Source organism: Dermacentor andersoni, chromosome 1, assembly GCF_023375885.2.
Source record: "Dermacentor andersoni chromosome 1, qqDerAnde1_hic_scaffold, whole genome shotgun sequence".
Classification (NCBI taxonomy): Eukaryota; Metazoa; Arthropoda; class Arachnida; order Ixodida; family Ixodidae; genus Dermacentor; species Dermacentor andersoni.
The window spans coordinates 115,984,535-116,012,301 of NC_092814.1; the positions used below are offsets into that span (position 1 = coordinate 115,984,535).

The window sequence follows — 27,767 nt, forward strand, 5'->3', positions numbered from 1 at the left end:
TGTTTGTTTGCAATGACAACGACCCTTTGTTTTGCTACAACAATAGCAATCTGGTCTTGTCGGCATTCGGGGAGAAATGGATAGCTGTTTGGAAAGGTGGTTGGAACTGTTTAGTCAAAATTGGGGAAATAAATGATCAGGGTTCATTTTGACTCAGTAATAGCCTGGCGAGTCAGGGGTGAAGAGCCTGCGCTTACACGTGGTGCAGCGCTGTGTTGTTTTGTTTGTTTGACGTATGTTCTCCAGGGCCCAGGATCCCGAAGTTCGTCAAACGAGGCTCGACACCAGTACCCTGCAGGTTCTTTCAGCGTTCCTCATCGCCAGCGAATTGAGTTCACCGGCCATTCCGAACTTCCGGGGCGAGGACGAGCTGTTAGATACGGGACCGTTTCCTGAGCCTACTTCGAGTTCCCCAGACCACATCGAATCGCACCACAGCTAATTAAGGAGCGCAGAAACACGAATACCACATTCCTGAGGCACGGCACGTGCAAACAAGTTGGCGGACCCCACTTCGTGTGCAGCCAGTGGAGCTATTCACTGCTTGACTCTTCCCGAAAGTGATGCGAGAGCCTGGCACTGTTGCGGGTAAAGTGGATCCCGAAGCAAGACGGCTGTAATGCGCCATGAAAACCTGGCGGCGTCGCCCATATCCATCTATTGTGAGGGGGCATTGCAAGTCAGCAAGGCAAGACCGCAGGGAGAAGAAAGCCCTCGGACAAACACACGAGCAGCGACTCTCTTCGCCCCGTGTGACTCCATCGCACGGGCGCCTACCATTGGCCGAACGTGACGCGTCTTCGAGACACCGAAGGGCTTAAAAGACGCTGACCGGGAGCAGCAAGGGAGCATTCCTAGAGCTTTCCTTGATTCATCTCTTTCGAACTTCTTGCGACGGGCCGCAGCGTCCGAGTTGCTGCCGGCCCGTAATGACTCTAATAAGACTGTTAATTGACTCTCACTGTAAATAATGTAAATAAACCTCCCAAGTGTTTCATCCCAAAGTCCTCCTCAACTCCTACAATACATATACAGTAGAACCTCGTTCATACATTCACGTTACACAAGTTTTCCCCGCGCAAACATTTGCAATCATGAAAACAAAAAATTACCCAATAAAGTTACACTCATTTTTACCATTTCATACGTTCCCGGAAAATACAATGCTTCAGCACCAACGTTCAGTACATTGCCAAACTGCAATCGTACGATACGTTTTCCGGTAGCTAAATCCCATGTAAACATGAAAATGCGCGAGGTGTGCGCGATCAAGAACAGTATATAGGTGCCCGCCGCGGCAGCTTCATCGCATTACGCGCCCACCTGTCTCGCGTGAGAATGCGGGCGCACACTGTTTCTCATTTTGGTACTAGCAAATGTTCTCCAGGGTTGTCGCACGTGGCATTCACAGCTATCACCGTCAATCCTATTGCGATAAGCGTCTTCGCCTATCTGTTTCAAAGTGCGTGGTGCCGTAAAAGCGTAGTGCTCGCTTTTAATAGACTATGACCGAAATTCGCTGCCATTCGCTGCTGCAGACTGTGATCGTATACATTTTCCAACTGCTAGATCCCGTGTGAACAAGAGAAGACGCGAGGTGTGTGCAATCGAGAACGGTATATAGCCACCCGTCTCACGTAAAGACAACGGCGCACACAGTTTCTTATTCCGGTAACAGCATATCTCCGCCCGGGGTCGTCGCACGCCGCATTCACAGATATTGCCACCAAACCTACTGCGACAAGCATCTTCCCCTATCTGTTTTACAGCGTGTGGTGCATAGTGCCATTAGTAGCGTACTGCACACCTTTAGCAGGCGATAAACCAAACGTGCCTTGTTCCCTGCTGCAGGCGGCGCGATGTCAGCATCACGTTTCGCTTTGGCGGCATCCTGCATCGCCCACCAGCTCGCCCTCTAAAACACCATGCAATAGGAAAAACAAAACGTGTCTGGGGCCACCGGAGCTCTACCAGCTCGATGTGCGTCGGCATCTCGTGCCACAACGATCCGCATGACGCTTCACATTACGTAAGATGTCAACAATAGTTCAGTATGGCAATTTTTTTCATTATTTCGGATCGTTCTTTTTCTTGGTTAGTATGTTTTTTCTCGCATTTTCTTTTTCTCCAGAATGTATGAATGAGGTTCTACTGTATATTATATATATATATAGTATACGAGGGGGGACCCAAAAGTAACTGGAATCACGCTCCTGGACATCATGTACTTGTAGTACAAGGTTGCGCTGCTAGGGCGCTGTAGGAGGACCTTTCCTGAGCCATACTAGCATGCTAAGTGGCATCAACCTACAACGATGCATGTGGTTTCTATGAAAGTTCTGTGTGCGTATCTGTAGTGCACTCGTGACACCCAGAAATAGCAAATTCTCACGAACAACGTGCTACTGTGAAGTTCTGTTTTTTAGTCGGCAAGAATGCAACCGAAACTGTTGTGGTGATGCAAACAGCTCACAAAGAACATGCTCTCAGTAAAACGCAAGTGTACGAATGGCTTGCTCGATTTAAAAGGTGGGAGATGACCATTGAAGATCAGGCCCATTACGGTCGTCCTTCAAGTGCGCAAACCGAGCACAACATGGCCAAAATTTATGATCTCACCAGGGAAGATCGACGCAGACCAAGCGACCAACTCTATCTTATCCAAGTTATCCTGCAGCTCCATCCATTCAGCGCATTTTGCACGACGATTTGTCAATGCAACGAGTGGCTGCTAATTTTGTGCCCAGACTTCTCACTGAAGAGCAAAGGTATCGTCGCGTGGAAGGCTGTTGTGCAATGAAGGACGCGGTCACAGACGATCCAGAGCTTTTCAACAAAATCATCACAGGCCACAAGTCATGGTACCATAGGTGCATTCACGAAAGTGAACAACAGACAAGTCAATTGAAGTCACCTGACTTGCCTCATCCAAAAAAGCCCGCAAGGTTAAACTGCATCTGAAGACGATGCTGACCTGTTTTTCTTTTTTTTCTTTCTTCTCTTTTTTTCACATAAAAGGGACCCTACACTCTTAATTTGTCCCTCAAAGCCAGACCTTTGTCACCCATTGGAAGTGTTGAAACAGCTGCGCACAAGTGTGGCACGAGAACGTCTGGCCTTGTGCAATTCCAGAGAGTGTTTCCTGCATCATGACAATACTCCCATGCACACTGCTCTCATTGTTTGCCGGTTTTTGGCCCCCCCGCAGACGGCTACCTTGACTCAAGTGCCCTATTTGCCAGATTTGGCTCCCGCGGACTTCTTCCTTTTCAGTAGGATGAAAATGGACTTGAAAGGCAAGTATTTTGCAGATGTCGACGAAATCAAACGCAATGTCACGCTGGTAGCATAACATTGCGTGACATCAGGTATAAAAGAGGTCGAATTCGCAAGGTGCTTCCAACAATGGAATCAACGTTTAAACAAGTGCCTTAGTACTAATGGAGAGTACTTTGAGGGTGATTAATATTGCATTTAAAAAAATTGTATTCAATAAAAAAATAATGTCCATGCTTTTTACCAGGAAATTCGTTATTTTTGGGTCCCCCCTCTCGCGTGCGTGCGTGCGTGTGTGTGTGTGTGTGTGTGTGTGTGTGTGTGTTTGCAAAAATATTTGTTTTTCACAAATGCAGACCCACTTTTATGCCAAAACATCATTGTAACATGTACTTCACAGAAACAGACACTATAAATCCTATAAGCATGCAGAAACATCGACTGAAATAGCGCTCACGAAGATAAGCAACAAGTGAGAACTCAAAACTAACAAAAGCCTTCCACAAGTGATTTACAAGCCAATCTGACCACCATTTTACAACATCCTTCTTGGTCGTGATGTAGCTGCCATGTAACATTGAAATGCATCTCCTGTGTTTTGCCATTGCTGGTTTACCACCTGTTTGCATTTATTCCATAACCTCCCATTTTTAATGCTGTGCATGTATGTGTATTGGCCTCTTTTCATAGCCTCAAGAAATCAGTCATGCAGGCTTGGTGGACACTGAAGGCCAATATGGCACTACCTAGATTAGCTCTGCATTTGCGCGACGGGTGTACAAACGAAGATGCCATGGAACGAGTTTGCACACTGTCTGGCTGCAGCAGCATGATGATGCCCATCCAAAAACTACAATCTGATTATGAGGCACACAGTAGTGAGGGACTCCAGATTAATCTTCACCGCTTGGGGTCCTTTAGTGTTCATCTAATGCATGGCAAATGGGCATTTTTGTACTTCGCTCCTATCAAAATATGGCCACCACTGTTGGGATTTGATCCCACAACCTCGTGCTTAGCACCGCAAAGCCACAGCCACTAAGCCACCACAGCGGGTGGCAGAGTGGATGGAGTGGGTCGTATAAAGTTCATCCTGCACCAAGTTTAGCCTCGCCATAGCCCACCAGACTTCAAAATGCTCAGCATGTAGCAGACAACACCAAACAAAAGAGCAATGTGGTAACTGCCTCTTTGCTCCCTGGAAACCTAGCAAATTTTACTAAATTCTGACTTAGTGAAAGAACACTATGTTTAGGAATTTTCTGTCATCACATTAAGTCATTGCAGAATTACTTCTGGTAGCTGCAATTAAAAGCTGTCATCCACCATCTATGGCAAAGCCTTTTACAGCCTTATTCAGCAGCCATAATGCCAATGTCACATCAACTAGATTTTCATGCTATGCTCCCTCCTTCTTTAGGCACTATAAAACGAAACAGATTCTAGCTTATAAAACTGACAAAGAACTGTGGCAGCTGCTTTTATGTCGTATGTATTATCTGAAACACACATGGAAACATTGACTAGTCAATTTGCTTATATAATAATCTTTTTACCTATAAAGCTGAGAACCATCAGATCACCAGAGCAAATGTTCCTATGACAACACACCCTAGAACACATAGATAAAACAGGTAAATATTCATACCAAAAACACAAGAGATCCATCCAGTCCAAGCAGCTGTCAAAAAGAAAAGGAGGTATTGTGTTAGAATTGTGTCATCTACCTCCTAAATATGTATGCCTGTTGATTCCTGTGAAAAATGAACCAACTAGCAAAGTTAAGAAGCATTTAGAAAAAGGAAGGAAAAAGAAGCAAATGAAAGAGGCACACATGGAATGAGGAAATGAGCAGATCTGCATTAACACTTGGAAAAGATACTGCACTAAACGTCTGCAAGAACCAAATAGTTAAGGAAAGGCTGTATGACTTGGTTTGCTTTTACTATGATGCCCTAAAGTTATTTTTAAAGCACAGCAAATATGTTACACAACTGCATGTTGTTAGCAACATCCTGACAAAGCCTCCAGCATTTTAATGGTTATATTGCGCTTAGTTTTACACTGGCGATATTAAGTGAAGGACAGGACGTGGACAGAACAGGACGTCCGTCCACGTCCTGTCCTCCACTTAATATCGTCAGTGTAAAACTAAGCGCAATATAACCATGAACGTTCACCAACCAGCCCCCTTCATTGCTTTACTAAAAGCATTTTAATGCTTTTACTAAAGGGACCTTGAAATGATTCTGACAATATTGTACAAACGTAATGAGTGACCAGGGTAGGTCCTTCTGATCATTAAGTGATGCATTTAAGCGCTCCGTGTAAAGCATGTAATTTACTATAAGGGTAAGAAATGTGCATTGCTACCAATTGCAGCAGCACCACTCCTCTGTGTTTTCAGCCGACCGCTCCCAATTGATGTTGAATTGTTGAATTGATGTTGAATTGAATTGATGTTATCCCAATTGACATCAGTTGGGCAAGCTGTCTGATTGGCAACCCAGTTTGTGTCATCGATAATTTTTCCAACTTCATGGTGAACAAATGTGGTCCATAATAGTGGAATGTTGGTTAATTTGTTTCTATAAAAAAAAAGAGTAACAGAAAGAGACTACACAGCAATTTGTCACTGTACTCAAGCACTTCCGGCACACAGCAAGTGCAGTCTGCTTGTGTACAAGATTCTCTGTGTTGACGCGAGCTGCACAGTCAGCGCCAGTCTTGAGCTTTCTTTTTACACGAACCATGGATCGCTCTTGTTACGCTGTGAGCTGCCAATCTAGCAATCGGCCACATGCAAACAGTGTGGCTGCAGTGTATTAGGCTTCCAGTATCCGATCGGTGCCAGCATCTATATGTTTGCGGCCTTCACACCAGAAGATTACTACCCCAATAGAGCGTTTTAGCGTATTCAGGTAAACGCAAGCACAAGCAGACTGGATCTGGGCGTTTTAGCGGATGAGCGGAGACACAAACGTGAACAACCTACAAGGTGCAGCCATCTAGTGGCACAGAGCTCAACCAGACAAACACGGAGCTAATATAGCAGTAACCAAGTGTATTCTACTTTGCTGCTGATGTGAATTCTAAGCCACAAGCATAATCGTGCACACTCTCTTTTTAAATGTTTAAAATGTTTTACACTTGGTGTTTTACACCGTGCAGGCAGCTAAGACTGCTCACGTTTACACTAAGCCCCTTCATCAAAGCTGTATTAGAATGGAGGGGCTTTAGTTCACACCTCTGCCCATCTGCAAAACAACTACTCGCCTGTGGCCATCAGAATACCCTCATGCGGGAGATCGATGGCTGGTGGCTAGCGAAGAGATTGGAGAGGCTTCGCGCACTGGCTCCAAGACAACCAGAAATAGACGACACGTCACATCATGATGCAGAGCCAGTGAAGGTGGAGCTTAGCCCCAATGAGTTGAGCACAAAAATGAGTTGAGCACAAAAAGCATGTCTAGGGAGGAAGGTAACTTGTAATCATCTGCAGTTCTCTTAATATGAGATGCTCAACTTAAATTGTGGCGCTAATGTTTTACTGTAGCTGTATCCTAAGCATTTAACAAATTTGTCCAAACCGTTTCAGGAACCCTTTAAGTAACTTGTAGTGATTAATTAACAGTTTAATTAACTTGTTGGCCCCAATTCTAACACAAGATTTGCAGAGCACATTTGAAAACATGAAAACATCTTGTGAACAACTTTTAAATGTGCTTTAACTGTGCCACAATGTCAACCCTGGTATTGACATTGCACCCGTAAAGTTAATAACTAAACAGCCAGTTAATCACTATTAAACAATAAGAAAACTAAAGATACTGGCAGCTCCTTCAGCAGTGTAGCTAACATACAACTGGTTTCATCTTGAATGGTGGAACAGCCATGTCACTTTTCCGCGCACGTCCTGGTGCAGGCAAAAAGACGATTTGGTGCAGCAGCAAGCACTAGTGACGCAGGGTCCAACACACGTATGCTTACCATATACCATGCAAATTTTAACTGATATAGTCGGTATGTTGTGGAGACAGCTTTGCGCGAGGCTCACCCTGCAAGTGCAGTCAGGAAAGGACGCGACGCTCCTCCACACCGCAACGCACAAAGGGCGCTACGGCAGGGCTCATCGATACAGTGCAAAGAAGGCACCACAGAGAGATCATCAACAAACACAGGTTTATTAACCTAGGATGCAACACAGTGTGACAGTCACGGCTTGTGGGCAAAGGCTCACTGCAAGACCAATTAAATAAGCGCACCTGCACTGAACATGACATCGTGCAATATACTCATATCATGCCATGCACATTAGGAAGTTTTCGAACAGGGGCCGCAAAGGTTTTACGGCTGCAAAAAAGAAAAAAGGCGTCAGCGCCACTGAACATGCAAAAGACGCAAAATAGGATTTTCTTGTCTGAGTTTCTTGTCTGAGTTCTTTGTCGGACATATCTTCCCAGAGGTACTCATCCTCTGTGCCATTGAGCGCATTCGAGATGCCACACTTCTTGAATGTGCGACACATAAGGTCCTCTAGTATGCTGGCCCATGCATCCACAATCGACTTGCATAGCACGGCTGGCGAAGCCCGCTTCAGCCGCCTGGTCGGCGTCACTACAGGCTCACCTGAGCGCATCCAATCTGTGTAACACCGCTTGACCACGTCATTGAACGGCTTGTTCACGCAAACATCTAAACGTTGCAGCTGAGACGTCATCCCACCTGGGATAACGAGTTCAGTGCCGGATTTACGCACCAGCCTCTTCACAGAGTCGGCCAAATGGCAACGAAATGCGTCCAGCACGAGGATGGACGGGAACGACAACAGTGCGCCGTGCTGCCTACACCAGACGGACTTTATCCAGTCGAGCACAAGATTCTCGTTCATCCAGCCTTTCTCATGGCATCTCACAAGCACATTTTTTGGCAGCTCCTCACCTTTAGGCACTGTCTTGCACTTGAAGACGACATAGGGCAGAAGCTTGCGTCCGTCTGCCGTGCATGACAACATGACGGTAACTCACGTTTTCTCGTTGCCAGTGGACCAGACATAAACTTGTTAAGAGCCCTTTTCGTGCACGGTGAGGAGCGATGGCACGTCCAGATAAACCAGCGTTTGGTCAGCATTGCCAATTTGCCCTAGCTGGAAGTTCTTGGACTTGCGCAGCGAAATAATGTGGCACTGGAAAGCCACAAGCAGCTCTTTGAACGATCCGGGCAGTTTTTGCAAAATTGAATTTCAGCGGCGCAAGGAAAAACCAGCATGGCACATGTAGTGATAAATCCAGTGCTTGCTCGCTTTGAAGGCGAAGCTCGGTAGCCCTTTTTCTCTTGCAAGCTCCTTAGCCTTTGCCTGCATAAGCTCCATGCTCACAGCTAGATGCGCGGCTCACTGTTGGCGTACGAACTCCATCAGGGCGAGTTCGATTTCAGGGAATCTCCCACTCTTCGGGCCGCGAAAGCTTCCTCACGTTCCGCTGCACGCGAAAAAGGCTTCCCTCATTGACTCCAAACTGCCACCCGGCCCGCATTGTTGCCGATGTCCTGCGCGGTGTAAATAACCTTTCTCTTGAAAGCAACCGAGTACTGTTTTCGTGGTCCAGACATCTTGGCCCTTCAATGCGGAATAAAAAAGATGCACTTCGCGAAGCGTGGTTTGCACGTGTGCTGCCAAGGTGCGCACTCAACAATAAAGAAACAATGCTGTAGTCACGCAGCAAGAACGAAATTAAGCCGTAGCCACACAGCAATACAGAAGCCAAGCCGTAGCCAAGCAGCAATAACGAAGTCAAGTCATAGCCATGCAGCAATAACGAAACCAAAACTTCTAGCCCAAATTTCTGACTGAATTTTCATTCAGATCCACATATAGTGCCAGGCGAAAATTTGGGACACTAATAATAGGAAAAAGACCTCATGTTATATGCGGGTTTTTAAGGTATAGCGGATTCCCATACGTGGCTGCTATTGGCCAATAGCTGACATCAATCAAGAAGGATGTTTGGATCAGTGTACTTCTTCCTAATGTTACTGTGTATATTTATTGACTCAGTTTCATAAACAGGCTGAAGTAAGTGAAAATCTGCTTTTGAATTTCAGTAATTACATACTTTCGGAGGAAGCTGACTACTGTCTTATTGCACTCGGCTGCGACCGCGCACATAGGAATTAAAACTTTGGCCACCCCGCTTATCGGTGTCGTAGCCGTCGGGTCTCGCTAATTTCAACTAGTTTTGAACACTCAACGAGCCTTGAGTGCAGGCCACGATGCCTGCCAGAGCACACTATCTCCTGGTCACGCTCCTGGTTAGACACCTTGGCAGACTTCGCTTCATAATGAGAGCGCTTCAAAATGCGCAATATGGATGTGGCTACTATCCGTTGGTCAAGCTGGTGCAGGACAAAGCTGGTCTGCATCATGTGGCACAGCCAGACAAGAGCACATGCGCACGAGCGTGCACTCTAACCCTGTTGCGCACAAAGCAAATGCTGCAGCTGCATGTAGCTGTGGTCTGCTACGTAGCGTAGGTACCGAAGCCGCCATGAGGTGCTGTGACAAGTCCACTGGCTGAGCACACTGCAGCTCACAGAGCACAACTACGTTTGGCGCGTCGTAGGCACCAAAATCGGAAATAGCAGCGTCGACATGTACATCCAAAATCAAATTTTAACAGCGCGCCATGGTGACGTTCAGTAGGCAGAGCATTGTAGGCACACCCAACTCTGCCGTAGCCTTTGCAGTGCAAATCATTGAAGGAGCAAAAGCACCGCGAACAGTATGTTTGATTGCGAATAACTCCGCTTCTGCTGAACGCATTAAAGAACATTTTGCGGCAAAGTATTTCTGAAAAAAAGTGGTTCAAGGCACCTTTAAAGTGCAAAAACAGCTGTGAGCTACTGTCAGCTATTAAAAGCCAGATCACACTTGTTTGGTTAACTTTTAAGGCCAACACAGGACCAACGGCTGTTGAACAACATTATAAATCATATTTGCTAGTACTGCTATCATAATCTCTAACAGGTCCCATTTTGATTTTGGAATAAGTCTAAATTTGTGTACACAAATAGGATGATTACAATGGTGATGAAGAAGAGGCCCCAATTGCATAGCCATGCAACACATAGAGAAAGAGAAATTGCTCTCACCCTTTCCCAGGTAAGCTCCTCAGCCGCTCTGTCCCACTCAATTGGGTTCCAGTTGATATCGTCTACGCAAGAAGCATAATATTATACTAAGCAAGCATAGCCATGATTACCAATGCCATAAACAAGAATTAATACACACTTATGCATCTTTTAAACTTTCGTGGTCATGAGTATTTACCCACTGTTGTGATAGTTCTGGTCAGGAACTATTTTGCATGTTTTGGCTGGCGTTCAGATACAGCACTAACATGAACAAAAGCATAGTGTAAATGGTTTATTTCAGAAAATCTGCTTCATTTCTGAAACTGTCATACAGCGTAGACTCTCCAGCAAGCACCACAACATTGTGGGTGATCACAATAGGAACCATTTTCTCTAGGGTCCGTACTGTCACTTTCTTCTGCAGTGCATTCACACAAAGGGTTATTTACTGCTCATTTGAAGGTGCGATATATTCCTCATCAGCACTAAAATCACCCTGCCAATCAATTCCATCAAGTGTGGCACTAAAGAAGTGCTGCCTCTGCACACAGTCACTACGAAGTGCAATTATTTATAGCTGAAAAAGTTTGTGAGATATGCCGCTACAAACACAAATAAGAAACCAGCACACGCAAGCACATCTACGTTATCATTGATATCTTCGCATGCCAGTACCATTATATCTCAGCACTGATATCTTCATGTGCTGGGAGAGGCCCGATACATGACCACAAAATGTTAAATGAGCTTCATGAAACATGCAAAAAGATTTCATTTAACTAAAGGTTTCCTCAATGGGTACACACATCAAGTGGTCAGTCAAGACAGGACTTACTTGAACCATCCCTAAAAGATAACCTTTGCAATGCAGGCTGTCACATTAAAAAAGAGTGCCACTTACATATAAGAAAAAAAAAAACATGGATGAAAGTTCGTTGTGTAGTCTCTTAAAAAGGACTAACTAGCATTACACAATCGATGTTTCCCAGTGCATTAGACAAGGGCGGCAGAAAAGGTCACACAGAACGCTGCCACCCCCGTCTAATGTGCTGAGAAACGTAAATTATGCAGCCCTAACTAGCCCAACGCTCAACCTTGGCATACCATTACACATTTACTTTAATCTTGCCGATTCCATATTAATCATACTTGTTAAAGGCCAGTTAGAGAAAAAGCCCTTCATCCTTCTGTAGTCAAGAAAGCACTTAACCATTCTGTACATGGCAGGATTAGCTAGTGTGCTCTGCTTTTCCTAATACTAAACAGTACAGTTACTGGTATTGGTTGGCACAAACTCATGTGCACACTCACTCATACTCACATTCATTTCTCAGGCATGAGTGTGAGTGAGTGATGGAGAGTGTGAATAGATACAAGAATGAACATGAGTGAGGGAAGGGCCAAGGTAATGTAACGATTCTATTCTAATTTGTATCCATTTCGCACTTTATCACGGGTGCAAGCTGCACTCCATCTGTATTATCTCCACGATTGGCCCATCGTGAGCGATGGATGATAAAAGAAGTCACAGAATCGAGCGAAAGCAATCACTACATCACACTGACCCATGTTTGTGTGATTGAACTTGATTATAAGCGTGGGTGTGTGTTGGTAAGTGTGAATGCGAGTGAGTGCAAGTGAGCAATAATAGAAATGAGTATGAATGTGCAAGCAAACGTGAGCGTGAATGCAAGTGTGTGAGCAGATGCGAGTGCAAACAGGAGTTCCAAGCTTGTGTGTGAGTGGACTTGAGCACTAAACTTGACCCAATGCCAGTAAGTGTGAGTGGCCATTCAGAATGAATGCAAGTGTATACAAGTGAATGCCAGAGTGTGTGATTTGGTGTCAATGTGAAAGAGCACTAGTTAGCATGAGCAGACACAAACGTGAACTGTGTAAATGTTGGCAAGTTTAAGGAGATAGAAGTATGAACACAAGTGAGTGCTTGTGAATATGAGTGGATGTAAGTATTAACATGAGTGAATGCCAGTCCATGTGAGCTGAAGCAAGCCTGGACTGGAGCTGAGCAATTGATCGGTTAACGTACTGGTTAATCAATCAATGTGTTGTTATTTACTTTTCTGCTGCAAATAATCATTCAGGGTTACATTAGCAAAAGCAGCAAGAGAGAGAATAATATAGTTAAATGACTTGAGGCCTGTTTCGATAAGTTCTAATAATTTGTTATCGCAATCAATGCTTTGGTTTTCCGGCGAAACTGGAAAATTTTTTATTGTGTTTATACTGATTTTTGTTTCCGTACTTCGGAGTTTATTGTATCAAGTGTGTACGTGAAAATACAGTAAGGCCCATTATAGCGAAGTGAATGGGATGGTGTAAAAAATTCAGTATAAGCAGTAATGCGATAAAAGCAACTGCTCTCTAAATGCTAGGAAGGTAGAGCTAAAATAGCACATTAGCACCTAGGTGGAATTCTAAAGGTTGGGATACATAGAGCGTACTTTCACGGTGAACTTCATGCAGCAGGCAGACACGATGGCACGACACCGAATGTTTGCTGGCGTGGATAAATAAAGCGAAAAAGAGACGTATGCTGTTGTGCATTCGCCGCTTTGCTGTCAGTGTTGCCAGACTTGATAAACATTCTTCTCAAACAAAATTATGATAAAAAAAAAGTTTTTATTCTATTATCTGTCCTTATATTAGATAAGTATATATAAGTATATTAGATGCATTTACAAACAATTTCTACACATCCTATTGAGCTGTACGCATTTTAGCAAGCTGGCATTGCACCGTCCGACTATTCTGTGTGGTTGCAGCGATTGAGTGGCCCAGCAGGGCGCTGATGTTGCAGAAGATTTTGTTCAACAGCAACACTAGTTCTTTACTTTTTATGGGTAAAAACACGTTGTGATGATTCATGTTTACTTCGTACTGTTTTTTTTTCCTTTTTTTTTCCAATTCTCTAAAGCCTTCTCTAACAACAGGCGTTTAGTACTGCAGCCAGAGAGGATAGCATTTTCAAAATTTGTCGTGATACAGGCCTGTCAGCAGCTCTCATTTGTGATGCTATCAGCCATTGCATGTGCCGTCTGGGCCACAGAGATGCGAACAGCCTGGAAACTAGGCACAGTCTGCTTGTAACTATAATCTCTCGAGCCATTTCCCTCTAGGCACACGAGAACTAAAGGCACTTGGCCTTGCAACTGACACTCCGCTGGCAGCACAAGAGTAAAAGAGAGAAACATACAGTAAAACCTTGTTAATATGTACCCACTTAATAAGTAATGCCGGTTTAAATATAGTCGCGATGAATTCCCCACCCTGCTGCCAGTGGATGACCACTTAAGCCGTAGAAATGTCGTGCACACAGACCACAGATAGTATAATTGCGCCATGTAGACCTTTCCTGGACTGCAGTCGCCACCAATAGTGATGTAAAACATGGTAGCTGTGACATGTTTCCTGCTCCCATAGTTCCCAGTGCTTCCACATTGTCATCATTGATGACAACGTGAATGATCGCTCTTCCATATCTGATGCAGCTAGTGTGTTGACCATCATGAAGGCATTTGCAGAGAAGTAGGACCTGATGGAGAAACTGGCTCACGGCCTTGCTGAGTTTGCGAATGCCATTGCCACTGCAAGGCCACCACAGCAGCAAATGAAAATTAGATTTTTTTTGCTGCCTGCACGCAAATAAAACTTGTCTGCATGCGAGAACTAAGATGTTTATTAGACCGGTAGGTCTATAGCCACTCATCTGCCATTGTCGGTAACTTAGTACATCACTTAGCGCATACTAGATCCACATTCCCCACTGACTACATATTAACGAGGTTTTACGGTAAAAACTTGTGGCAGCTCACAACCAGCCCCAGGAAGTCATAGGGAGATCACTCATGGCGATGCCTGGTGAGCAAGCGAAGCGTGCTCACCGGTTCTAGCGGCATAGTTCGCCAGGCAAAGTTATTCTGGTCGAGCCGCGTTGGCGGCAGGCGTCAAATATTTGGACAACGAGAGTCGGGCGTTTGCCACTGAAAGTTCGTCGCTTTGACGCCGATTCGTCACTCCATGTAGCCCAGCCTTAATACGGGTGCCAGACTGCACATTTTTTAGTGCAATTGTGATCAAAAGTGCTCACACACAAGCACAGAGAAAGTAGCGTGTCTTGGTTCGGGTGACCTTGGGCACACAGAAGGCTGCGCAGAGTGTCATTTGCGTTTTTTTGCACACTATTTCCACAGCGCCGCTGATAGCGCACTGGTGCAGCATCAAAGAAAAGGGTGCTTAGGCACTGTGATGGCAATAGCATGCCAAAAAAAAAAAGGTTGCTCACTAGGCATGAGAGGCACTGTGCGCTGCCATGGGTGTGCACCTATGCCTTGCTAGCTGCCACAGCACCACTCACCACCGATAACATGCAGGCACACCTTGGAAGAGGGTGCATAGGCACGACAATGGCAATAACTGGCGGCAGAGAGCGTCACTCACTCACTCACTCGGTGCAAAAGACGCTGAGAGCCGTCATGAGTGCACACACACTCTTTGCTAGTTCGCTCCAAGTGAAGCAGCTTATCGGTATGCTTCAAGTAATCCAGTTTAAAATACATGGGTTTCAGTTGGGACTGGGAGAAAGTTTGAATAAAGCGATAATTCAAGTAAAACAATTTCATTATAACGAGGGTTTACTGCATGTATGAATTTAATTCCTTTCGCTGTTTATTTTTGTTAGTTTTCTTCGCTGCTAAGCATATTGTAAGCTGTAACACATGTCAAGTGTAATTTGTAGGTTCTTAACTTTTTGTCAGTTTTGTTAATACTTATTTGGTTACAAATGAACTATTAACTGTTTCAAGTTGTATTTGCACTTTCATTCCAAATGTGCAGAATCTGTCTGCTGAAACTGTTAATTGGTAAATTGTAGTGTATTTATGTAAAAGGGATAGAGACCCTGTCAAGCATTGCTCGCCCTTTTCTCAGCCTCCCCTTAGATCTTGTCTGAGACAATACAGTAAAACCCCACGAATTCGGCCCTCATAAATTCGGAAAATCGGATCATTCGAACTCATTTTTTGGAACCGGCAGCCATATGCATTGAACGAAATCAAACTCTCATTAATTCAGACATATTAAGCCGCACATAGATTAATTCACACAACTCTGGCAGCACAAGCACGGAGAACCGCAAATGTGCGAAGCAAAAGTGCAAGAGCGGCGCCAACGCCCAACTGAAACAAAGCGGCGGAGTCCACATCGCCATAGCCATCAGTGGAAATCGTACAAGGAACACTTAATGCCTATTTGTGCCTTTATAGATTTTATTCTTGTGTTTACCACCATGCATAACGCCCCATTGGCCGCGTGCCTTCATAACTGCATAGTCACCATCCATGATCGTGTAAATAGGGATCGCGGTTTCATCTGAAGTGGTTGCAACAAACCGTAGTTTCGTTCTTAGTATACGAGCACATCGGCAAGAGCATCAGCCACATGCCTCAAAACTGCGAGGTCGCCGTACATGAACGTGTCGATAGCAACCACGGCTCCGTACGCACCTGTTGCGGTAAACTGTAGTTTCGCTTTGACTTGTTCCAATGGCTGAATGCACAATGTCATAAATGCAGCAGAAGCTGTCAAGTATGAAGAGCACCGGCTATATCGTGTTGGAGGGACAATCTGTTGATAACCAGCTCACTAGCCAAAATATTATCGGGATGTGTGCACGGGAGTAAATTGTGCACCTTGGATGAAGGTGTGCATGTGTAATAGCATTGTTATATGCACGACGTTATACATGGTGCAACCAGCGTCTACCTAAGAGATGCTTGTATATCATTATGATCATCACTCAAAAAATACCTTGTACCACAGACGAGGTTTTACATACACTAGAACACCAAATCATGTTACACAGAAAAGTCAACAGCACACTGCTATAAGCCTGCACTGTTGTAATTTTCTTCAAGTTGCTCAGCTTTTCTTCACTAAATCACCAGTTCTTATTTGCTTTCAATAAGTGTCAGTAGCCAAATAAAAGACTCAATTACACCATACTGCGTCGTTCAGCATTTTTCTATAGGGTGACATTTCAAACCAAGGAAACCTTTTTGGTTCACTCATGTGAAAAAAAGAGAAGACATCTACTTAACTGCATGAAAAGGGAATCTGAAATGTTCCTAAAATGACCACAAAATCACCTCAATAAGACATCAAAAGCCCACACTAAAGGTCAGGCCAACCCTACTGATTCTACCATCAAAAACTTATGCATGTCAACAAGGTCAACGCAATTAGATGGGAGCACTATGCACTCGAACCTTGTTATAACGAAATGGGATATAACAAAGTAAATACAATTTCCCTTGAAATTTCTCCCATAGAGATCTATGCATTTAAAACCTTCTTTTAATGAAGTGAAATTGTCCTGCCAATGGATATAACAAACCAGATTCGTTTCTGAAACCAAAAAATGCCTGACTTTTACGCGCCGAGCACTCGTTTGTGCGGCAGTTAGGTGGCCAAGCACTCAAAGGTTTGGCACTTGTTCGTCGCGGCAGTTCAAAACTCCCCCATCCTCACGTCAAATACGTCATTGAGCAACACTGGTCTTTCTCATCGCCGTGCATAGCTGCACACCTGCGCTCAAGCAGTAGCTCACTATCACACTTCTCCACTGATCTCTCTCTCTCTTGCGTGCGCCCGACTGCGCGAGCCACTCCACACTGCACAGCTACGTGCGGTGGTGCGAAAGATTCATGCATTCACTGGGGTGCAGCTGGACGTGGCCTCCGAGATCTCCCCGGCACAATCTCGGGGGTCATGCGCAAGCCTGAGCGAGTTGCACCATGCTGTGTGGCTATGTTCAACGGTGCTAAAGTCTAATGCATTCAATATTCTCTTTCTCTACGGCTCGCCGCGCAAGCAGTCGCAGCTGGGCCTAGCCTCAGAAGATGCAGCGGACCTTGGCGCAATCTTGGGAGTCACGCCCAGACCTTACATTCACTTCTCCCTCTATGTGCGATGCGTCATGCGGCTGGCAGCTGGGCGTGGCCTCAGAGATCACATTGGCATCGGTGCAATCTTGGAGGAAACAAGACAGCCAAGCCAAGCCAGCGCGGTGAAGTTCACTTGCTTCCGTGATCACACAACGGGGTACTGTGCCATGTGCCACGTGCTGCTCGACCGCAACGAGCCAAGTGAAAAGCAGACACGAAACCTCACCACAATGGAACAGAAGTCAGCTAATTAAAGGCTGTTGCGTCAAACGCTGAGTCTTGTGTCACACACGCCAAAGATTCTTTTGTTGTTTTATTCAAATTTCATCGCATGCGTGGCCATGTACCAGTTCTGCGGGCCACAAAGGCGTCTTGTTATTTCCATGTTTACAATTGTGCAACCCACTGGGCATATATTGCAGTAAATGATAATAATGGCTATAACAAAGTAACAATTTTACAAAGTAGTTTCGGCTCCCCCTTCAACTTCGTTATAATGAGGTTCGAGTGTAGTGCGTCATTTAAACAAAAATTTTTTTTTGTTACTCAGTTCTTTGCTATATTCTAATCAGCAGTACGGAGTGGCTGTTTTTGGTGATAAAGACATTTGTGTTTACAACAAAGAGTAGAAAGAAGCCGACAGGAGCACAGATGGAATAGAAGTGGTGGCATCATTGCAGCCCAGCTGTCTACAAGTGACCTCTATTCCAGCTGCTCCACTTACCCTGAGCGACATGGTCGTCTGCTTGAGCAGGAGGTTCCTCAGCATGATGAGGCACTGGCCCCAAGGGTGGACCCACAACTTCTCCTGGCTCAGCTTCTGCCAGACCTTCAGCATGCTTAGAAGGAAAAGGTGGAACAAATGATAGTAATAATGCAGCAGACCTAAATCTCTTGACACGGGCAGTTCAATACAGTTGTCTGACACAAAGGCCCCAGAAAAGCAAATAATTTTTCTTGTTCCCCCTCTTCACCCCCCCCCCCCCTTCTTTTTATATTTCCAGATTTTTCAAGCAATTCTCGTTGTCTCACAAAAAGAGTACTACTTTGCCACCTTGACCCCAACTGAGCCCAACTGTGTCTATCAAGTAAACATGATGTGGCTGCTGTAGAGTGAGGAATGTTGGGCTGTACCTACTTTGGCACCCTTACTTCTTTCACCCAGCATATTTGCTTTTTGCAAGAAAAATAAATACAGTAAAATACCACTTGAACAAACGTCATTTAAACGAACTATTAAGTAGTACAAACTTTTTTAATCCCCCCTCAAAGCCCCATTGAACCCAATGCAAATGCTCTTCAGTTTAACGAAATTCAGTGCAGTGCACATTTCAGTTGTACAAACATATTCCGCGGCATCATCCATGTCTCTCAGGTCATAGTGATCACTTCAAGTACAACCTGCACTTTGTAGCATATTTTTACATTGGGAACCGCGATTCATATTCGTGCAATGAATAATGGGCCCTATTTTAGCTTCGAACTCAATTAGCCAAGGTTCCTTGGATTGGCAACCTAGATAAGTGCAGAGCCAGCCAAAGCCACAGCCACTGCCATAGCCATTGCCATTGCCACAGCCATTGCCATAACCAAAGCTACAGCTTTAGCCCTAAGACCACAAAGAAAAGGCATTTGCATGCTGGTTAATCATGAGCTCCAAACAAAAGTGCTTGTCTCCAACAAAAAACAGGATATTTTGCATAGGCTGGATTCCGGGCAAAGTCAAGTCAATGTTGCGAAGGCATTTGGGATCCCGGCATAGTCGTTGTCGATGACTAGAAGCCAAAACCACGCAATTGTGGCCGCGTCGGAAAGTGCGCAGTTCGGCCCCTTTTGATCTCAGTATCATCAAAAATGTAAAGATGCACTACAGGCAGCAGCTTGTGCAGCACATCCTGAGAATGCAGAAGCCTGATTCAATTACCGTGCGACAGGCAGCTGGAATACTCGCAGGAGCTTGGTGGACTGTGAAGTCAACAATAGTGAACTGCTAGCAGAAAGCCGGTCTAAACACTGCAAACTGGAACTGCTGTGGATACCAATCTCGAGGAGGAGGAACATGACACTGATGAGAGCACTGAACCCGGTGGCTGGAAAGAATTATCAGAAAGACTGTGTACAGGCAGCACTTTGCCTAATGAGGACTATGCCACCACTGACTTAAGTTAAACATGCACCATACTGACTATAGAAGAGATTGCAGCGAGTGTACTACCTCAGGAAGAAGAAGAGGAAGAACCAACCCTTAAAGAGGAAGCACAAAAACTTCAGCTAAAGAAGCACTGATGTGCTTGGAGAAACTGAAGTCTTTCGCTGCCCAGCAGAGTGTTGTGCCGGAGAAGGTTCATGAGAGCTTGGACACAGCAACTCAATTCATGACAACTGCAGTCCTAAGTGCACAAGGGCAGCAAAATATTACTGCATTCTAAACAAGGTGCCAAGTAGTGGAATTCCACTTGCAAATGAACAGAGTGAGAAATACATTTGTTGAAATGTCATTTGGGCACCCAATGTTTCCTTTAGCCCGTGATAACAAGCTGCAACATACTTATTTCAGTTGAGTGAACTTTAAGCTTTTTCCTGAGGTCCCTTGAAGTTTCACTGTGCTTAAAAGGTCCAGACATTTTCTTTTTCATTGAAATGCTATTGCTGAAAGTGGAAAACACGTGCTATCTGTCCACAAGAAAAGGGCTAGCGAAAGGCAAGTTGGTCATTGTTTTATGACAACATTAAGACACAGGCATTCACTGAGCTGCGCCAAGTAGATCCTAAAAGGTTGATGAATCATTCTGTGCTCATGTAATAAGGTGCATTTTACCCTGGGACACAGCTGTGCCAACACAGCCTTTTTGACCACGGTCCCATCTTGATGACTACTATGCTTCCAAGTCAATATACTGCTGGTCAACATGGGCCTCTATTTCTAGTGTTTCCACCACAATGCTAAACGAGAAGAAAGGAGGTTAACCGAGGGGCCCGATTTTTTATTAGTCATATCATAAGAAGCTAACACCGACACCAAGGACAACATAGGGGAAATTACTTGGCTTAATAAATGAAATAAAGAAACGATAAATTAATGGAAATGAAAGTGGACAAAAAAACAACTTGCCGCAAGTGGGGAACGATCCCACAATCATCGCATTTCGCGTGCGATGCTCTACCAATTGAGCTACTGCGGCGTCGTTTCCCCATCCACTTTCTTGGGTATTTATGTTTCCTAGTAGAACTCTGGGAATGTTAGCCAGCGCCACCACTCACAGACCCTGGCGGCAGATGCGGAACATCTTTTCTGCCACAGGTGTCACGAGAACTTGATCTTTTTGGGTGAAGGCCACCGGTCAATAAACCCACACATGCTACCTGAAAGCATCAATGTTGCCGGATTCGAGACCCTCATTATGTAATAAACGAGAAGAAAGGAGGTTAACCGAGGGGCCCGATCACCACAATGATATATCATAAGAAGCCAACAAACTCTGTCATCAAGGACAACATAGGGGAAATTACTTGTGCTTAATAAATGAAATAAAGAAACGATAAATCAATGTAAATGGAAGTGGATGAAAAAACAACTTGCTGCAGGTGGGGAACGATCCCACAACCTTCGCATTTCGCGTGCGATGCTCTACCAATTGAGTTACCGCGGTGCCGTTTCCCCATCCACTTTCTTGGGTATTTATGTTTCCTTGTAGAACCCTGGGAGTGTTAGCCAGCGCCACCACTCACAGACCTTGGCGGCAGACATGGAACATCCTTTCTGCCGCAGGCGTCACGAGCACGTGATCTTTTTGAAGGCAACTGGTCAATAAACCCACACATGCTACCTGAAGGCATCAATGTTGCTGAATTCAAGACCCTCATTATGTAATAAACGAGAAGGGGAAACAGCTAACACCCAGAATATTGCACAGAGTTCAAGTTAAATTGGGTTGTCGGCATCAGCAGTTGTAAAGGAAGAATGTGTAGCACAAGAACCCACTACGTGGTAGGCGACTGCTCCCTCGCTGGTGCGTAGGTCGAAAGCTGCGTCAGTGTACACTTGTTCATGGCTTGGCGGTGTGTGCGCCAATTTCTGCGCATGACGCGCAGCAAATGCTGCCCGGCAGGCCGCATGTTGGGCGCCCATGTTTCAGGGCATTCGCGTAGTGTCGACGACAGCAATGTCATCCCACGGTGAAATGTCGTATGGCAGTTGTGGTAAAGTTGATATATCCTTTCCCATGTAGGCCAGTAGAGTCCTGCCTTGCTTCAGGCTTTCCTCGTGTCCTGCTTTCGATGCTTCGATGGTTGCACGGAGGGTAGGCAACTTCGCATAGCGATGTAGCTCCTCGACACGTGTGTGTTTCGGGAGCCCTCTGATAACACGGGGAGCTGATCTGTGGAGTACCTCTAGCTGTGTGCAGTGCCAAGCAAGCAGGTCCTAACAGCATGCTCCGTATATCACTCGGGGTGTCAGCAAAGCACTAACAAGCTTTCGGCATATGTCGGCACCAGCCCCGCCCATGCGGAAACAGATTTGTTTCATGAGGTGCATAGTGTTGTGCCATGTCCGACGAAGGTCTGCGAGCCATGCATCCGCTACGCCTGTGTGGTCAATAGGTATCCCAAGAACGTGCACTGATTTTTTTCGTATTCTTCCAGATTCCTCAGAGCTGCCCACGTCATGCCGTCATAGCTTGGCGTGCTGCGCGTGTTGATGGAAGAAAGTGCCTGTTCAAGTTCGAAGAGTGAGAATGGGGCCTGGAGGCCCTCATCGGTCACAGGCGGCGTTTTCTGCTAAATGTCGACGTTCGGGGGCGTTGACGATTGGGGATAAAAACGTCTTTGTGGCATCATCTTGGAGTTGACTGACTGACTGGCTAGTTTTGAGCAAGATGTTTGAAATAGCACTGCGTGTTTTACACTGACCTGTCATAGCCTTGAACGTGTGCCACACCTTATGGAGGCCAGTTCTTTCGTTGAATGATGAGCAGTGCTGGCTCCAACGTTCCCGATACAGGCGCTTGGCGTATCTTTTAGCGATGGCAGTGCGACGTCGAAGTCGCACACGGTCGCAATGTTGTCGGCCATTGGCTGCGTACGTCAACTGTGCTCGCTTGCGCGCATCCCAAAGGTTTAGAATATGTATGTCCAGCGCCGAAGCATCAGCTCTTACCTCAGTCTCAGTAGTGGCCTTGTGCAGCGCGCGTGACACTCGCTCTCGTACGGATGCAGTCTTGGGTTGCTGTGCAAATGCTCTTCAGTAGGCATCCCATCTGATCATGCACACAGTGCACCGGGCCGCACGCTTTCGTCCCATGTTCAAAGTAATCCACAGTGGATAGTGGTCGCTGCCCCTGACGTCCGGACCGCATCGCCAGTCTTTCACGTAGCCTGGTGTAGACAACGTCAGGTCCAGGGGTCATGTTACGTTGTCCACTATGTAGGGCAGCACGGGTGGGGTAGCCGGTGTCATTTGAGAGAACTAAGTCAGCTGACTCCGTGGCATCTGCGAGCGCCGTTCCATGAGGCGTGTGATAGTCATAGCCCCACTGCGGATGCTTGGCGTTGAAATCGTCACCTATCAGAAAGTCGTCGTTTGGGTAACGTCTCCGCAAAGCGCGAATCCATGTGAATGAACCGCGTGTGCGGGAGCTAACTTCAGGGCGCATGTATACCGATACCAGCACTGCATTGCGCTTTGCAATCATGCAACGGACAGCCACCACCTCCTGCATGGCAGTCGAGTACTGAGAAGTGTCAATCTGCGTTTGCGGAATGTCTGTGCGGACAAAGACAGCCGCTTGTCCCCGCATTACCAATTCGTCGGCTTCACTGGCGATACCATTGTGCTGCGGGTTTCGGTGTTGTTTCCTGTTTCTATGCTCTATTGACGGTTGGTAATAACCATTGAACTGTCGTAGTGTCCAATCTGTCCCATTAGTCTCTTGAAGTAAAAGCGCCAGGGTGCGTCCGATACAGTCAAACAAGAGGTTTAGTTCTGTCGCACAGGTGCCAAGCCCCCAGCAGTTCCACTGTAGCACGTGTGGAGTGGGACTGTCGAGGGCTGTACGCGAAGCTGGGTGGCTATTGACGCGAGGCAAAGGGCTGTTGGAGCAAGCCATATTGTCATTGGAAGTGCTTCCCTTGCACGTGGAGGAGAGGATGCAAAAGTTGTTGCACCAGCAGAGCCAGGTCTGTCTGCTATGTGGTGGTAGAGGCTGTTTCTTGCATTTTAGTGAGCTCCTGCGGATTGCATGGCTGCTGCTGTCACTTGGCACGAACCCGTTCGAGCAGTGCTGCATGCCTCTTTTCATTCTCTTCTAGTTTCTGCCACAGTTTATCGTTCTGTCGTGCAAGTTCTGCAATCTCAGCTTCTACACTGTCTTTCGATGTATCGACCAGCTGCGATGGTGAAGGTAGCAGAGGTGTGGTATAAGGTGATGAGTTCGCCGGTTTGTCTCCACTTGGTTGAGTTCGCTTGAGCGCTGCTGCGTAGTTGAGGTTGCAGCCGTTTCCTCCCGCTGCTGGATGTGCGCAGTTCTTTGACACAATCTCGTTCCCTGCTTCCTTTATGGTACATGGCTGCGTTGAGATGTTTTCATGCTGAAGTAGCTGCTGAGTCGATTTGACGTCATGGGACTGGACCGTTCTAGTGTGGCTTCTTGATCGGTGTGCGTCGTGCCTTCTACGATGAGAGCGGGGCCTTGAGCGGAGTTTCTTAGCAATTTTTGCGTTGAACTTCAATTTAGCTGGACACTTCGGGTCAGTCGCCATGTGACCTTCTTCTTCACAGTTGCGGCACCTGGGCGTCGTCTGTTTGCATTCATCACCAGTACTAGTGCTACCTTCGTGTGTCTTGCCGCATGTAGGACATACCGCTTCATTCGGGCAGACATCCTTTTTGTGACCAAAGCGACAACAATTACACACGATGCGTTTAGGTACGTAAATTAAAGCTCGGGTGATGCGGCCGTAATACATGACTGTTAGGGGGGTGGCGTCCTTCAAAAGTCAGTAGACATGTCCCACACTTTCCCTTTGGGCATGCATCAAGGATATGTCGGTGCTCACAGGTCAAGGCTGCCCGGAGTTCAGCCTTTGTTTCATTGCAGTCAACGTTGTATATCACACCTAAGCACATGTCTCGTCCGGGTGCCTGATACACTTGTACTGGTATATATCCGTGGTTCACGTCTAGGTGAGAAAGCTTGAGAAGCCCGTTTGCTTGCCTCTTGTGGTAAACGAGCAATCTTACGGTGTTAGATGCTGGCTGCGACGTGTACGTCAAAGGCTTGGTGTTGACGGCAGCGGGTGTGGCCGTCACGAAGTTGCAGTGGAGGTCCTTGCTTGGTACAGTCGTGAGCACCACGTTTACCCGTGGTTTCACGACTAGCACAGAAGTTTCTGACGGTGTTTCCTTCTCGGGCCGTGTTTGGTGGTGCTTACGCCGTTGCACTTTCCACGCTCCTTTGTCACCGTAATCTTCAAACGCGTCCTGGGAGAGGGCTCCAGCATCTCGAATTGTCTCTAGCTTCTCAGCTGAGTTTGCGTAAGAAAACAGTTCTTGAGACACGTGCAATGCAGTCTCTATTTGACATGGCGCTGTCACATCAGATTGTAGGCTTGAGGATGTCGGTGGTGCTTGTGTTTGCATGTTGTCATCGTCACTGGAAGGGGCAGACGTGTCTTTGTAGACCGACGACGTGAAAGAGTCATGGCGCTTTCGTTTCAATACCGCGCTGGCCGTCGTTGACGGACTTGCAGAGCGGTCTCTATCACGATGGTGGCGGCTGCGGCTGCGTTCGTTTGGTTCCCAAATGTTCTTCCGTCTTTGGCATTCGTGTCTATGCTGCTGGTCAGTGGTAGCATGCCCACAGCGTTCTTCATGCATCCCAGCAGAGTGTTCAAGGGTAGACGCTTCCAGAACGCCTTCAAAACGTTGCGTAGCCGCTTCCTGGCTCCGGTCATGGGTTGGTGTCATCAAAGTCGATTGTCCCTGGTGTTGTTCAAGGTAGTCAGATGGAGGTAGCTTCGATGACCCGGGCTCGGTCATCAATGCAGTCGTGGCCATGCATTAGGCCTAGCAAGGCCACCCGCTGGCGCGTAGAAGGGGCCTAAAACGGCCTAAATGCAACGCACCTTTCCAAGGCTCATCTCGATGCGTGGCCGAAGCGACATCGATGAAGAGGATGTGCGACAGAAGAAGGTGAAACGTGAACAACGCGCGTAACTGTAAAAAAGAAACTGAGCACCAGGAAAAGACGTACGCTCGCAACCGAACCGGAAGTCTCATCTGAACCGGAAGTTGATCTCCACGATGTTAATAGAAAACTGCATGGCTGTACTATATCGACACATATATCCCTTCAAGTGAAATTACTAGCTGAGTAAGTTGGTAGTTCATCAGAAGCACAGATAAGCAGCGCAAATCCAGATGGGACAGAAACAATGATATTTTAATTGGCCTTGTAGGTATAGATTGAATCGCATCTATGCTGTGCGACTTGTGCACCTATGATGACTTCCTTGTCCCATTTTCAAGTTTTTTTCCACGTCAGGGCTGCCTAGTCATAACAAGATGTGCCTTACAAGTGCACTTGTCGATATACCACTAAGTGACCGTGAGAAAGGTGCGTCGAGCAGCTGTGCCCTGATGATTGTGCATCACCATCATTACATAACAATTATTACTGCGACAGCAATTATATGGACACTGCAAGCAAATTTCCGCGATTGTTGTCGGCATCAGTGTCGCTGTGAGGTTCCGTGTAATGGTTAAGTATGATAAAATGGCAGCCGCACACCGTACATGCTGTAGCTGTGATGGAAAGTGTGCGAGAGTGAGTCGCAAAGGATGGTTGCTTGACGCAAAGTGCCTTCTCACGCATGCAAAATATTCCCAATTCACAGAAGGTGCGTGTTGGAGCAGGCCTGGCACAATAACTGTGATAAACAATTTGACGCAGCAGGTAGCAGGAGTTCCTTCACGCCACAGTTTGGCGCAACTGGCACAGCACTTCCATCACCGTTTTGTGTGAAGCACACTGTCATGGCAGAGTGCCAGTAATGTCATTGCCAGTAGGCACCAATGTGTCCAGTGCCAATGCACGCAAAAAATGACCCCAGGCATGCAAAGATGACCCCACAATATTACAGTAAAACCTCGTTAAACCATACCCGCTTAAACAGTAGTTTCGTTTTTAAAGTAGTAAAGTCAAATCCCCGACTCAGCGCCCATTGAACATAATGTGTTTTGTATCCGCATAAACCGTACCAGCTTATTGCGTACGCATCGGTTAAAACGTAGTGTTTCCACTTTTCGTCGCGCGAACACGCGGTGCGTCGTCTCCATCGGGCGGCCCGGCAAAACAACAAGCCTCAGAGATCGGAAAAACAGCCTCCAAGTGCCCTGTGCGTTCGCGCGTGAAGCCACATCAAGATCAACATCATTTCGACGCCGTGCCAGAGAGCGTTGTGGCGTCGTGAAAGCGAGGACTTGCATCATACCGAAGCTCGGATAAAAAAGACGCCGGGTGCTCAGCATACAAGAAAAATTAGACATCGTCCGTGCTATCAAACGTGACACGAGATGTCGGTGCTGGCACGCAACAGGGATCTGCTGTTGACTACAGTGTGTGGCATTTGGAATGCAAAGAAGTTGCTCGGCAGCGCTGCTGCGACTGCGAAGAGATGTTGGCTACGAGGTTCGACTTCTCGCCATCATTGCCTCTGTTGTTGCCGAAGTTTCGACTAGCAACAGTGATGAGGTCGACACGGAAAGCGACAGCACGGGCGATTCAGGCCCGACAGTGGCAGAAGCTGCGTATTATGTCAGCCTCATGAATGCAATCGTCGCGACGAGAACAGGGGCGCGATAACGTAACTATTCCAAACGAAAAGTATTCCGAACTCCAGCACCCGGCAAAGAAAAAGGCGCCCCAGGACTTCTGCAGCACTACTGCACACGAGCACGGAGAATACGTAACCCCAACGAGGAATCTGCCATGCGAGTGTTTGCCGAGAAGAGGGGGCTGGCTGAAAAGCTGGCATGCAGCTTCAGTAAGTTTGAGGCCGCTGTCGTCGTGCTAAGCCGCCGGGGCATCAAATGAAAATAACACTTTTGTCGCGCAAAGTGAATAAATACTGCATCTTTTTTTTTTCCTTTCATCACACTCTCTCTGAGTTCCGTTTTCGACAGGTAAGTGCTATTTCATGCCATTTCGTTTAAACAGTAGTACCGTTTAGTACGTACTTCTTCCGAGCTCCGGCCAACTACGATTTAACGAGGTTTCACTGTACTGCAAACATCTTAAAAAGGCTCCATGTGGTTTAGGCACAGCCAATGGGCTTCTATTATCATGATTTCGTTTACCTCATAACAGCCAAGCTGGCAGCACATGTCCGTGGCTTCCC

General features: G+C 46.3%; 1 protein-coding gene across 2 annotated transcripts in view; it reads right to left on the bottom strand.

Moving 5' to 3' along the window:
• Positions 1-27,767, bottom strand: part of LOC126543881 (E3 ubiquitin-protein ligase MARCHF6) — a 170,886-nt gene that overhangs the window by 99,709 nt on the left and 43,410 nt on the right. For both annotated transcript variants that reach the window (XM_050191013.2, XM_055061931.1), the window contains exons 7-9: positions 18,094-18,208; positions 10,426-10,487; positions 4,925-4,957 (exon numbers count right to left, since the gene is read on the bottom strand). In XM_050191013.2, the coding sequence (XP_050046970.1) occupies positions 4,925-4,957; positions 10,426-10,487; positions 18,094-18,208 (210 nt within the window). The remainder of the gene's footprint in view (positions 1-4,924; positions 4,958-10,425; positions 10,488-18,093; positions 18,209-27,767) is intronic.